The sequence below is a fragment of the Hyperolius riggenbachi genome, chromosome 4 (assembly GCF_040937935.1).
Source record: "Hyperolius riggenbachi isolate aHypRig1 chromosome 4, aHypRig1.pri, whole genome shotgun sequence".
NCBI lineage: Eukaryota > Metazoa > Chordata > Amphibia > Anura > Hyperoliidae > Hyperolius > Hyperolius riggenbachi.
Window position 1 is genome coordinate 424,435,230 of NC_090649.1, and position 14,924 is coordinate 424,450,153.

Below are 14,924 nucleotides of genomic sequence, written 5' to 3' on the forward strand. Positions count from 1 at the left end.
CAAAGTGGTGGACAAAAGCAAAGTGTCGGACAAAGTCCGACACTTTGATCTTCAGTAGCAACACCAACCGCCGTGTAATAACTAAGTCACGCAGGACGCTCTTGCAAGGGTGCGGTTCTACAGCGAGCACACTGTCCCCACCCCATTACTTGTGCCAGACCATGACCACCCCTCGCCCACCCCCAATAATACAGAGCCTCCGGATTCCTGCATCACGGTTCTTTTTCCCCATCACCCCCACCCCCCTGGAAAAAAATGGCGCTGGGTTGATGTGGGTGATCAGGGAAAAAGGATTGGAATGGGTTAAAGGAAACCTGTAAGATATATTTAAAAAATGCATATTTACCCATGTATAGAAAAGCCTCTGGATGGTCCAATGGCTTTCCAATCCATCTTTAAGTCCACCACTGGTATGCAGAGTCCCTCTGCACATAACAGCCAGGAGCTCATCAGATATGTTCTCGTGGCCGCACTTCCCTACATTTACAAGCATGGCCGTGCTATGCATGTGTGAGTATGGCTGAGCCTGCGCAATAAGCGTAAGTCGCTCAAGTACGACTACGCTCGCATGCAGAGGAGGGCATGGCCACGAAGTCGAAGAAGGTCTTGGCTAGTGACGGTCGGGTCAAGGAGGACGCAAAAAGCCTCTGGACTTTCTCTCTTTTAGTATGTATTTCTTTAGACCTTCCCTCCTTTAGTTACAGATTTGCTTTAAGTGGCAAATGGCAGTTCAAACAAACACCATGGGGCAGTTAAGTGACTAGATTATATGAAGTATTCTGTACATTCCTGTGGAAGATGCCCATGCTTTATAAATAATAATGTATAAAAATAATGGATGGTCTGTAGATCTGAGGGTGTGTCCTGGACACCCACAACTACCGTATGTTTTGTAACATGAAGGTCCAGGACATGTTTCTTCACCATATAAAGTAACATATTAAAGTTTATTATTTTTTATTTTCTATCTTGTATTCTATTAGGTGGGGAGGGATGGAAAATATCTTAATACAATTGTCTAGCGATCTGGTTTGAAATTTGCATTTTTGTAGGTTGTGGAATTTTTTGCAAATTATTTTCATATCTTATGTATTTTTTTTTAATTTGTGATGATACATGAGATACATAATATATATATATATATATATATATATATATATATATATATATATATATATATATATATATATATATATATATATATATATATATATATATATATATATATATATATATATATATATAATTATATTATATTATATTATATAAGATTTCCATCAGATTAAATGAAGCTGCAATTAACCTCCATGGTGGTCAGGCTCAGGGTGGAAAAAAGCAGCCAGGAGCAGTAATCCCGAGCCTGAGTCTGGGTAGCCACCGAGAGGTATGGCAGACGTCGGCAGCCATTCTTCTTTTGGTTCTCGGGCTCTCGATCCCTTGGGTGAGATCACCATTTGCCACATGACGACAAACGGCAATCTCACTATAGAAGCACCACCCGGAGGACAGAGATGAGAATTGTAGCTCTGGATTCAGGGGATGTGAGTAATTTGTAGGCGAGCAATGTAATAACCACGCAGAAAATTAGGGCGCAGCCGGCGCCACCATAGACCATATTAGGAATTACGGCTATAGCGGCGCTCAGTAACATCAGCTCCGTCATAGGACGGAGCGAAAGTTACTTATAAAACACTGTAATTTCGAATTACATCATTCCCCACTATCCACTTGGACCTAGAGGTGGAATAGTAGTTAACGCCGCCGGGAACTTGTGCTGCAGCAGGATAAGCCATGTACTGGCTGTATCCTGCGCCCAAGTCTCCTGGTGGCCAGATCACAGGGGCCACCTACAGATTTATCTAGCGGTATGATTTTTTTCCTGCTTTTAGGGTCTAAAAGCTCGTGAAAAGAATTGCACCTCAATTGGACACTAAAATCCATAAATTCTCATACCGCCAGAGAGGTTAAAGAAGCCAGAACAATCTTGTTTATTTCTTCCTGTATTGTTGCGTATTTAACCTGCTCATTCCATCATTCTTAGTCCCATTATAGTAATGATACCACCAAGCTGCTTTTCTTGTCTGGGTTATATATTTAGTGTAACGTGTATTTTCTTTACAAGTTCTCTAAAAGAATAAATAATACATGAAGTAGTTACAAGACCTAACAAACCTTGGGAGATCTAGAATCCTAAGTAGGTACAGAGTGATGGATACTTTGGCTTATGATGCCCCCTAATAAAATGGATGTTCATTTTGTCTTTACACAGTTGCCGGATGGGATAACGGGGGACACCGGGAGAGAACGGAACAAAACCTTCACTTACGACTTCTCCTACTTCTCCGCAGACTCTAAAAATGCAAACTACGTATCTCAAGAATGGGTACGCTTCTCAGCACACCGGCCTATAATTGGTCAATTTCCATGTCTTCATAAATTGTCTGCCTCTCCTTCACCGGCTTCAGCTTCATGAAGTTCTGATGTGGACTGGGACTGCAGACCTCATAAAAGTGTCATTGTGTTTGGAGGAGGAGGCCACTGCTTTATGTTCTAAGCAATCTTCCAGTGTTTTGTAGTTGCTCGGAGAATACAGTTATTGTTTGCCCTATACTGGGGTTATACAGGAATTCTGGCATGCCCGTCACCTTAACATTAAAGGAAATGTCTGAGAAGAAATGTGGAAAGCCATAAAAAGTATTTATATTGCATTTTCCATTGGGAATCAACTGCGTTATTCATATTTAAGTTATTCCGCGCAGAGGGGAATTTTTATGGTTTATGTGATATTTTTGCTTGCTTTATATACATTTTGTATATGTATGTAAATGCACAGCCAGGTTTCTAACAGCATATGTGAAGCGTTATTGAAAGTGTACTTGTGCCATAGAAATTGAGCCTATGATAAAGCACAGAGTACCTTCAGTGAAAACTTTGTGAAAGTGACCGGCAGAGCAAAGGATTCTGGGTGCTGAAATCGGTGGAAGAGTGGCTAAAGCCTTTGAAATGGTTTGCCTGTATTTTTCTAATTGTTCTAACGTGTGCTTTTCACTGATGGTAACCCCAAATGATGTATTTATCTTTAAAGGACCACTATTGCAAACAATTGTAAAATGTAAAATACATGTGAACACATGCAAGTAAGAAGTAGGTTTCTTCCAGGTAAAATGAGCTATAAATTACTTTTCTCCTATGTTCCTGTTGCTTAGGCTAGGTTTCCATTACTGCAAATCCGGGCCGATTCCTCGCCCACAAATTCGGATGGATTTTAGCAGCCTATAGAAGTCTATGTAAGCCATCCAAATTCGTGGGCGAGGAAAAATCTGAGGCCCTGCAGCATAATTCTGTGTGGGACTGTCTGAATCCCATAGCGCGGCTAGAGGGATTTGTCTGCGAGAGGCAGCAGCTGTGCCGGCATCGCGTCTCGCAAGACGCATGCTGGCACACAAGTAGAAACATAGCCTTACAGTAGCTAGTAGAAATCTGACAGAACTGACAGGTTTTGACTAGTCTATCTCTTCATGGGGGATTCTCAGCAGGGCCTTTATTCTTTATAAAGACATTCCCTGAAAAGCATTTATACAAATATGCTGGTTAGCTTCACTGCCCGCTGTACACTTTTTTGGCAGTTGGATGGTGCAACTGCCATTCACTAAGTGCTTTTGAAAATAAATAAAACACTGAGAATCACCCATGTGGAGATGGACTAGTCAAAAACCTGGTCGGTTCTGTCAGACTTTTACTACCTGCTGAAAGCGACAGCAACATAGGAAAAAAGTAATTTATGGCACATTTTACTCTGGAAGAAACATTTCTTATTTGTATTTTTTAACATACAGGTAAAATGTTGTGATTTTCACAATAGTTGCCTGTTAAAGGGAAGTTCCAGGGTAATTAAAAATCAAAATCTACTTCTCTTGGGCTTCATCCAGCCCCTTTCAGCCATCCTGTGCCCTCGCCGCAGCCCCAGTGGCTCCCACTCCCCTCCGGTGCAGATGCCGAACTCGCCAGGTCGGCATCTTCCTGCGCTCCAGCGTGCGACTCATGGAGTCGCACTGACGTCATCTGGGCTGTACTGCTCAGATGCAGAACTACAGTCCGGATGATGTCAGGGCGACTCTGAGAGCCGCTCGCACAGGCGCAGTGGGGCATCTTGCGCCAGAGGGGTCTATTCCCCAGTCCTCTTATTTCCTAGCCTCACAGAAGTTCCTCCCAGCGGTGCAGAACAGTTCTGATCTGCGCATTGGAAGAAAGCTTGTGGTCAAGTGTTTACCTTCACTGTGCATGCTTGGTTTAGGAACTCACACTTACGCATCTCGGAATCAGGTGATGCCACGTTCAGGGCTGTGGAGTTGGAGTCAAGGAGTTGGGACAATTTTTGGGTACCTGGAGTCTGAGTTAGTGGTTTCATAAACTGATGAGTCTGAGTTAGAGTTTGAGTCGGATGATTTTTGTACCTACTTTATAGTCCTGACAGGGCTGAGGAGTCAAAGCAATTTTGGGTACCTGGAATCGAGTCTGTGTTTTCATATACTGAGGAGTTGGATGATTTTTGTGCAGAAGTTATACACTCATCCACGGCAAATAGGAATAGCTTACTGCTTCCTGTATCCCACTGCCAATGCTGATGATCACAGAAGGGTCTCATAGTATACCTCTGGCTTGATCCTGGACATTGTGAGATATACATTATAAGCATTGCTTCTATAACCAATGAACTGTGCATTTGATCTGTGTTTCCGGTTTTTGGGAGCCCCCCCATCCGAGGCCCTTTGGGGACTGCTGGTGGGCGGTGCATGCAAAATTATGTGTGTTTTTTGATGACTGATAATGTTGTCTGTAGTTTAACTTTTTGTGACCTCTGTTTCTTAAAGAATTGATTTATTTAATGCTAAGCTTTTACTCAGAAAAGGCACTATTTTTCTTCCCTTTTGGTTCATTATATTTGTGCAGATTAAGCAAATGTAATACAGCCCTGGTGGCTGACAAAAGGCAGTTACAGCAAAGTCCCCAGTATTCGGCACTGGCAGCAATCGTCTAATGCCCAATACACGTGCTTGCCAGTTGCTTGAGCAACCGACCTAAAACGCACAAACCTCCCCTCCTGTGCAGCATTAAATAGTTAACGAACCTCCAGAACTGTCTTATAGCCTTCTTGTAGCTCTTAGCGGCTCTTCAGCGCCTCTGTGTATTTAAAGCCCTGCAAAACCACCTGCAAACCCCTCCAAAACACAGTCCTAGGATACCCTCAGGTATGCCAGTTAGTTGAGACTTCCGGATGCTTGAGTTCCGGATAACGGGGACTTTGCTGTATTTGGAACATTCCTTTGCCACTTTTTGGCAAGAAGTACAGTGTACCCAGATTGCACATAGTGACCCAGAACTACAAAGATATTATAAAGGGACCAAAACGCCCTTTTATTAAAGAGAAACCGTAACCAGGAATTGAGCTTCATCCCAATCAGTAGCTGATACCCCCTTTCCCATGAGAAAACTGTTACTTTTCACAAACGGATCATCAAGGGGCTCTGTATGGCTGATATTGTGGTGAAACCCCTCCCAGTGTGATATCCGGACCATGGTTCTGACATCACACTGTGGGAGCCTTGTTGCATTGTGGGAAATAGCTGTTTACAGCTGTTTCCAACTGCCAAAAAAGCAAGCAGCTTCTCCTTCCACTGACATCACCTGCCAGCAGTAAAAATATCACCATGTAATAAATATCAGAATATAAATCAGGGAGAGGAAAGATTTTACAATGTGCAAACACTGACTAAATCATTTATACAGGGAGTGCAGAATTATTAGGCAAGTTGTATTTTTGAGGAATAATTTTATTATTGAACAACAACCATGTTCTCAATGAACCCAAAAAACTCATTAATATCAAAGCTGAATATTTTTGAAAGTAGTTTTTAGTTTGGATTCAGTTTTAGCTATTTTAGGGGGATATCTGTGTGTGCAGGTGACTATTACTGTGCATAATTATTAGGCAACTTAACAAAAAACAAATATATACCCATTTCAATTATTTATTTTTCCCAGTGAAACCAATATAACATCTCAATATTCACAAATATACATTTCTGACATTCAAAAACAAAACAAAAACAAATCAGTGACCAATATAGCCACCTTTCTTTGCAAGGACACTCAAAAGTCTGCCATCCATAGATTCTGTCAGTGTTTTGATCTGTTCACCATCAACATTGCGTGCAGCAGCAACCACAGCCTCCCAGACACTGTTCAGAGAGGTGTACTGTTTTCCCTCCTTGTAAATCTCACATTTTATGATGGACCACAGGTTCTCAATGGGGTTCAGATCTGGTGAACAAGGAGGCCATGTCATTAGTTTTTCTTCTTTTATACCCTTTCTTGCCAGCCACGCTGTGGAGTACTTGGATGCGTGTAATGGAGCATTGTCCTGCATGAAAATCATATTTTTCTTGAAGGATGCAGACTTCTTCCTGTACCACTGCTTGAAGAAGGTGTCTTCCAGAAACTGGCAAAAGGACTGGGAGTTGAGCTTGACTCCATCCTCAACCCGAAAAGGCCCCACAAGCTCATCTTTGATGATACCAGCCCAAACCAGTACTCCACCTCCACCTTGCTGGCGTCTGAGTCGGACTGGAGCTCTCTGCCCTTTACCAATCCAGCCACGGGCCCATCCATCTGGCCCATCAAGACTCACTCTCATTTCATCAGTCCATAAAACCTTAGAAAAATCAGTCTTGAGATATTTCTTGGCCCAGTCTTGACGTTTCAGCTTGTGTGTCTTGTTCAGTGGTGGTCATCTTTCAGCCTTTCTTACCTTGGCCATGTCTCTGAGTATTGCACACCTTGTGCTTTTGGGCACTCCAGTGATGTTGCAGCTCTGAAATATGGCCAAACTGGTGGCAAGTGGCATCTTGGCAGCTGCACGCTTGACTTTTCTCAGTTCATGGGCAGTTATTTTGCGCCTTAATTTTTCCACACGCTTCTTGCGACCTTGTTGACTATTTTGAATGAAACTCTTGATTGTTCGATGATCACGCTTCAGAAGCTTTGCAATTTTAAGAGTGCTGCATCCCTCTGCAAGATATCTCACTATTTTTGACTTTTCTGAGCCTGTCAAGTCCTTCTTTTGACCCATTTTGCCAAAGGAAAGGAAGTTGCCTAATAATTATGCACACTTGATATAGGGTGTTGATGTCATTAGACCACACCCCTTCTCATTACAGAGATGCACATCATCTAATATGCTTAATTGGTAGTAGGCTTTCGAGCCTATACAGCTTGGAGTAAGACAACATGCATAAAGAGGATGATGTGGTCAAAATACTCATTTGCCTAATAATTCTGCACTCCCTGTACATAATTATTGTAAAAATTAAGTACTTTTTATTACATTATTTTCACTGGAGTTCCCCCTTAAGAAAGCTATGCTTAATATAAATGTACCTTCTTATAACGGAAGGTATTTACAATTATATGAGCAAGAAAGAGTTCCCATGATAGATCACTTTTGAATATGCAATTCATCCCTTTACTCCAACATCCAGACACAGATCAATAGCCACTGGTTTACAGTGTGCCTGTAGTATAGTTATTTTACAGAGCCACACTAATCTAACGTGTCCAGCTGTTTCGGAATTGTTGCTCCTCATCACTGCATTTACAGCCTGGACCAAGCCCCCCCCCCCCCCCCCCCCCCGCCACCCCGCTGTCCTAAACTCTATCCACTCTTGACTTTACAGGAAGGAGTTTGTGTGACAGTTCCAGAGAGATGGTGATTGAAATTTAGCCACTGACCACCTCTTCCAGAAGACATACCATCTCCACTGAAGATTTAGATTTCCCACCAAGCTCATGGTGAACCAGGAGTGTGTAAGGGGGACTAAGGGCTCGTTCACACTAAGCGTGTTTTTGCCCTTTTTTCAAGCACAGGCGATTTTCAAAATTGGCCACAAAATGCTTGTGCAATGAATCTCTACGAGAAGGTTCATATCAGAGCGGTCCCTGTACCATTTTGGGTGTTTTTGCTATAATGGAAGGTATAGGAAAAAACGCAAAACTCTCGCAAAATCGATTTGTGTAGCGATTGCGTTCACATTTTTAAGAATAAGTACATTGTATTTATTATTTTCCGGGTCAAAGAGTTCTCTTCCTGACTTGCGTCAGGGAGTAAATGAAAAAAAAAACGCGCTTAGAAAAGCGCTTTTAACAAAAAACGCAGTGCACAGTAGAGTGCCGGGAGGCACTAAAAAAGCGCACCAAAACATTTGGGTTTTTTTATGTGAACGAGGCCTCAAAGAGATTAAGAATCCTCCTTACTATAATGCTATGCAAAACAGAACCTTGCCTTCTTAAAACAAAAGGTATTTGCAATTATTAAGGTTGGAGTGAGCATATATCTCCCACGATGCATCTCTGCTGAATATGCAAATCATCTCTTTGGTGTCCCTGATAGCTAATCACACCTCTAGAACTGCTGGAATGCAATGATTTGTCACCTTGTTAATATTACATAGCCAAACTAATCCAACATGCTTACAGACTGTTTCAGGTTGGTTGATCCTCATCAGTTCATGGCATGGATTTAAATGGTCAATCAAAAAAGAGCTGGCACATCCAAGATGAATCTTTATTAGATTTATATAAAACATATAGCCAACGTTTCAGAGCCACGTAGGACCCCTTTGTGAAGGCACGATTTGCCTGAGGGCAAACATCTGTCTGCCGCTGTAAACAAGCTCCTGTAGGGTTAATGGGAGACCTCTAAACACTTGCGTCCAGCGATGTGTACCCAGCGGGTGGGAGCAGTTTTGCAGCGGTACACATCATCCCCTTCCTTATGCTCTGAATACCTCCCGAGCCTCTAGTGATGTCTAGCAGCCTTCCTTTTGCACCTGGCAGACATCTAGCGGCTTTCCGGCTTCCTCCATGCATGGAGGCCAGAGTGTCACCTGACCCGGATTGGGTCACGTGACACGCCAACTTGCGTACACGGATAACGGAAGCCACTAGATGATGCAGGAAGGCTCGGTAAGTATTTTAAAGGCTTTTAAAACTCTCTGTTATCCTTTAGGCATGCCGGTTAGTGGAGACTTCCGGTTGGCTGTATTCCAGGTAACAGGGACTTTTGTTTAAAAAACAAATAACAAACAAACAAGTTTGTCTAGAGAAGAACATTAAAACAAAACATTTACTGGCTTTTGATAACATTTGTAATTACTACTCAAAATCATATTTTGATGTTTAAAGGGAACCAGAGATGAACGATTCACACAAAATAAACATATCAGTTGATAGCTTGTAAAGAATAAATGCTCTACCCGATAATTTCGCCACTCTGGTGTTCCTTTTTGAGTGCTTTTTATCCATTATTCCTCCAGGAAATATCCAATATGGCCGCCGGCTCATATTCCTTCTGCTTCCAGGTTATATGAGTTGTTCTGGATGTGCTGTATAGGCTATATGAGACTATAGACAAGAAGGGCTGCTGTAGGCTTTCATCTGTGTGCTTTCAACTTTATTATTCTGGTATGCTTTGTGGCTGCCTGTAGGAAGTGTCTCTCATAGTAATAAAAATGTATACAGTAGATAATAATGACAGGCTGCACACACAGAGCACACAGATCACACAGCCACACTTGTCTGTTAGACAGAGATTTTTCCTGCAGCATCAGCCACTCCCATATCATCACAGCTCTCAGTATGTAAAGCATGAAATTTGAGCCAGGAGGGGGAAGGCTTGGGCTTGAAAAGACTTCACAGAAGAGTGACTCAGCTATAATGATTCCAGGTCAAACCTCGACTGCATAGTCGGTGGATTCTTATCACAGTTGATAACAGATAGATTAGACTGAGAAGAATAAAACTAAAAGCAGGGTAGGTGTTTACTGTCATGTTCCCACTGATAAATGTAATAAAATACATGAGGGTGCTTCGTCTCTGGTTCTCTTTAACTTGACTATGATGCTGCATACAGAATCACTATTATTACAATCTTTTTTTTTTTTTTTTTTTTTCTTTCTAGGTGTTCAGGGATCTTGGCACAGAGGTTCTAAAGTCGGCATTTGAAGGTTATAACGCATGCGTCTTTGCCTATGGACAGACTGGGTCTGGGAAATCTTATACTATGATGGGAAACCCGGTATGATGGTTTTAATTATCTTTATTTGCTGCATGTTTTATTTATTCTTTTATTTTTATCCAGATGTTCAGGAAGCTTGTTACCTGAATGAAAAACCTCCCCCTCCCCCAGGCCCTTTTGCACTAGCATGCGCGATCGCAAGCATAATCACGCTGCGTTTGTGATCACCCAAGCTGCTTTTTCCACTTGCCGCAATTGCGCTGCCGAGAATGAAACGTGATGGTCGCTAGAATCCTGCAGGCCTGAGGATTGCATTTGGGTAAAAAACAAAGTATGCTTGTGGAAAATCTCAGTGGAAAAGGGCTCTTACGCACTAATGGCTAGCCCAGGAATGGGCAAACTTGGCCCTCCAGCTGTTAAGGAACTACAAATCCTACAATGCATTTGCCTTTGAGTCATGACTGTGGCTGTCAGACTCCTGCAATGCATTGTGGGACTTGTAGTTCCTCAACAGCTGGAGGGGCAAGTTTGCCCATGCCTGGGCTAGCTTCTGTGTCAATCAACCACCTCCCTCTTCTTTGTCTGGGATTGGACTACATTGCATTGATGGCTAGGATGGAGCCAAAGAAATTCCATGAAGGTCTACATATAAACTAATTTTAGAAACAAAATATCTTGGCATTGAGCTCTGTATTATTTCCTCAAAGTCTCTTAAGTGTATATAGTGAGCATATAGATTTTTTTTGTATGAGTATTATATTACTGAAATGGTCTGAAATTAATTTCATACTGTTATTATTTAGTATTTATAAAGTGCCGACATAGTCTGCAGCGATGTGCAGAGTATATTGAGTATATTGTCTCGTCGCTTATCTGTTACTCAGAGGGGCTCACAATCTACTCCCTGCCATAGTCTTATGTCTATGTATGTATTGTGTAGTGTACGTATCGTAGTCCAGGGCCAATTTAAGGGGGAAGCCAATTAACTTATCTGTATGTTTTTGGGATGTGGGAGGAAACCAAAGTGCCTGGAGGAAACCCACACAGACACGGGGTAGATCATACAACCTCTGTGCAGATAGTGCCCTGGCTGAGATTCAAACTGGGGTCCCAGCGCTGCAAGGCGAGAGCGCTAACCACTGCACCACCATCCTGCCACAGTGGTTAGCACTATATAGCAATACTAGAGCGCTGCTATAGCGCTATATACTATAGCCCAGGCATGGGCAAACTCGGCCCTCCAGCTGTTACGGAACTACAAGTCCCACAATGCATTTGCCTTTATGAGTCATGGCTATGGCTGTCAGACTCCTGCAATGCATTGTGGGACTGGTAGTTCCGTAACAGCTGGAGGGCCGAGTTTGCCCATGCCTGCTATAGCCATACAATAGCGCTAATCTGTTAAAGCAGGACTACAGTGAATTTGAATATGGCTTTCAAACCTGCCCAATTAATTATGTTTGTCACAGCTGTCCTCTGATGGCCGTCTTCTGTTCCAAACCTGCTCGTAAGAATTTCAGAGCTGTCAAATTAATAAGATTTAGTGTAAGTGGCAGGTACACAGGAAAAAAGTACTTAATAGAGCATTTTACTCTGGATAAAAAGGTACACATGAATCTTTTGACATGGTTGTCCTTGAAGAGTAGGAGTGTGGGGTGTCTTGGTACCTTAAAAAATAACGGAGACAACAAAAGCCAAATAGCGCAATATGTGGCTTCAAAGGGATGTAATTGTAAGTGTAATAGAATACTACTCACAAATGTAGATTGCATGAGGGGCCCAGATCTTTACCCAACTCCACTCGGGGTGTCGAACCTGGACTGAATGTGGTTGCACTCTTAAGAGAAAAACACTCTGCAGCCTACATAATGATGTGAACCATGTAGGTCTAAGACACTACCACTCCAAACCTCATAGGTTGGGGAGTTATTTTCAACACACAAGGGAGAAGAGGCGCCTGAGGATATATAAAACTAGGTTAAAAACAACTAAAACCAAAAAAGGGAAGGTGGCTTACCTTAATAACGACAGTCATATATGTCAATATTTATCAAGCATAGCACCTCAATACTCCGACTCATTAACCCTTTGGCACTGTACTTGGCCTGAGGAAGTGGGCTTAGACCCACGAAAAGCATTGCATGCACTTAGTGAATATTATTGACGTATGTGACTGTCATTATTGAGGTAAGCCACTTCCCCTTTTTCAATATTAGTGTTTTTAACCTAGTTTTACATACCCTTGGGTGCTTCTTCTCCTTTTTGTGTTGTTCTTGAAGAAAATGTGACTTTCCAGAATTGCCAAAGTTGCCAGTACTTTCCAACTTTTAGTAGCAGGTAGAGAGATGGCCGGCACATGCAGGTATAGCAGCATAAAAAAGCTTTATTCTTTAAGGCTTCATGCAAAAAAGCAAGGCACAGTGCTTCAAGTAAAATCAGTCCTACCCGTTACTGAAGTGGCTGTGGGGCGAGGTGGGAGCGGTGGGGGCCGCCTAACGACCGTTTCGCTCTCCTCTGAAGACGCTCAGGAGAGCGAAACGGTCGTTAGGCGGCCCCCACCGCTCCCACCTCGCCCCACAGCCACTTCAGTAACGGGTAGGACTGATTTTACTTGAAGCACTGTGCCTTGCTTTTTTGCATGAAGCCTTAAAGAATAAAGCTTTTTTATGCTGCTATACCTGCATGTGCCGGCCATCTCTCTACCTGCTACTATACCTGATTTGCTGTTTTCTTTAGCCTGAGCACGCTTTCTGCAGCGGTACCCGCTACTTATCCTCAGACAACACGCTATTGTATATATGCACGCTTACAAGCAACTGCAGTGCCGGTTCTTTTTTCTCCTGTATTTACTACTTTCCAACTTTTCATGCCTTTGGATTGACCGTGTAAATGTAAATTGAATTAGCTTTATGTTGCCACTGGTTTGCTGTAATGCTATTGCCTTACTATCAGCGATTTCAGCGTTTACTGTATTTCCTAATCATCCCTATTCAAGCCAATTAATGAAAAGAATCATTTAAATCTGTTTCTATATAGGGCGCAGTCTGCCATGCGGCTTCCTCTGTAGTCACTCTATTAATATAGAAAGTTCCCCGCCGTAACTTTTGGATCATTAACGGTTACTGTAATTTAACGGCTTGGTGCAGCTTCGCTTGCATGGTAAATGTACCCAGCAGAGGGCTGTAATAAAACGCCACCATCCTTCCAGGAAGCCTCCGCTTATCCCATAGGCTTCCACATTCTGCCTTCCGCTTTCTCAGTCAAGCGTTGGCTGGGGTTAATGAGCATATGGGCTTCTATGTAGTACAATGCACATTTGCCAGAAATGGCACTAAGAATTGTATTAAACTGCTGCGGAATAATTGCTCTCCCGGCTGAGTACTTATGTAAAACAATAAGAAATCCATTCCAATGAAGCGTTACTACTTTTCTCTCTTAAAGCATAACTCTGTCTGCCTGACAATCTAGTGCTAATGGGCAGGTCAGTGGAAGAAAAAATACTTTGTATGCAGAAAATATTCCATATCTTTTTTTTTAAGGTCTACAGAGGCTTATTGGTGATGAAATAATCTATTTTGTTGTTATTTGAAAGCAGTCTAGGATGATGGATAGATTTCTATCAGTGCCCATATATAGGTTGTTAACTAGGAAACGTCTTTGTAAATGTAGCGACTATTGGAAGCGCACAATTTAGATCAGTGATCAATAAGTGCTTTAGTCGAGTAAAAATCTGGTTTTAATTCTGCGTGTGTATACATTATATACCATATTTTTGGGCATATAAGACACGCTTTTTCTTCCACCAAAATGGAAAGAAAAAGTCATTGTGTCTTATATGCCAAATACAGGGAGCCCGCAACTTGGGAATCCCCGCCCATACGAACCGCCGCATTGTTGCAGGCTGCTGATATTGTACCCCATGTCTTTTCCGCTCCCACCATGTCCCCCTCCGCTCCCCGTGTTCACCTCATCCATCGGCTCCAGGGCGATCAGAGACCTCTCCTTTCCCTCACTGCTCCCCTAGTGCCGGCTTTTGCTGATCGTGTCATCAGAAGAAGCCGGTACTTGGGGAGCAGTGAGGGAGAGGAGAGGTTTCTGATCACCACTGGAGCCAATGAATGAGGTGAGCCATGCTGCCGCTGCTTACATCTAATCGGGTAGCAGCGGAGGACAGAATGGGACAGAAGGGAACATATGGAGGGCACATGGGGACGCATGAGGTACAATTTTTCTTCCTGGGTTTTGCCCTCTAAACCTAGTCTGGAGCATCTTATATGCTAAAAACCTGAGATATAGTATTATTATTATTATTTTTGATTTATAAAGCGCCAACATATTCTGTGGTTTTGTACAAAGTAAGAAATGAACAAGGGGTACATAATTATACAGACAAATGGTATACACCAATATACAAAATTGATGACAAAATACAGAATCGATACAAAAATACAATTGGTAATGACCGTGACAAAAATAACACGATGAATCAAATCCAGGACACAAAAGGTAAAAGAGCCCTGTCCTTTCGAGCTTACCCTAAATGAATAGGGAGGAAACGAGGTGGGGCAGTATACAATAAACATACCTCCTCTAGATTGTAAGCCTTTGGGCAGGGTCCTCCTCCTTTTGTGTCCTACCTGATCATGCACCTCTATTACTGTGAACCCATGCTATGCATCTTAGTGAACCTAACTTGCCTAATCTCCATGCTCCCCTCCAGTGACTGACTAAGCATTACCTTGTACTCATACTGTGCTGCGTGATCTGGTTTTCTTGTATTCATGTATTGTCATTTTGCTGTATGTCACCCCTAAATATTGTCTGTAACCTAAACTAATGTCCAGCGCTGGGT

The 14,924-nt window shown here is 42.4% G+C and overlaps 1 protein-coding gene across 4 annotated transcripts in view; it reads left to right on the forward strand.

Moving 5' to 3' along the window:
* Positions 1-14,924, forward strand: part of KIF16B (kinesin family member 16B) — a 635,015-nt gene that overhangs the window by 38,422 nt on the left and 581,669 nt on the right. For all 4 annotated transcript variants that reach the window (XR_011019462.1, XM_068232451.1, XM_068232454.1 and 1 more), the window contains exons 3-4: positions 2,270-2,383; positions 10,016-10,132. Coding sequence is in view for 3 of the 4 variants with exons in the window: in XM_068232451.1 (XP_068088552.1) it covers positions 2,270-2,383; positions 10,016-10,132 (231 nt within the window). In the remaining variant the exon portion in view is untranslated. The remainder of the gene's footprint in view (positions 1-2,269; positions 2,384-10,015; positions 10,133-14,924) is intronic.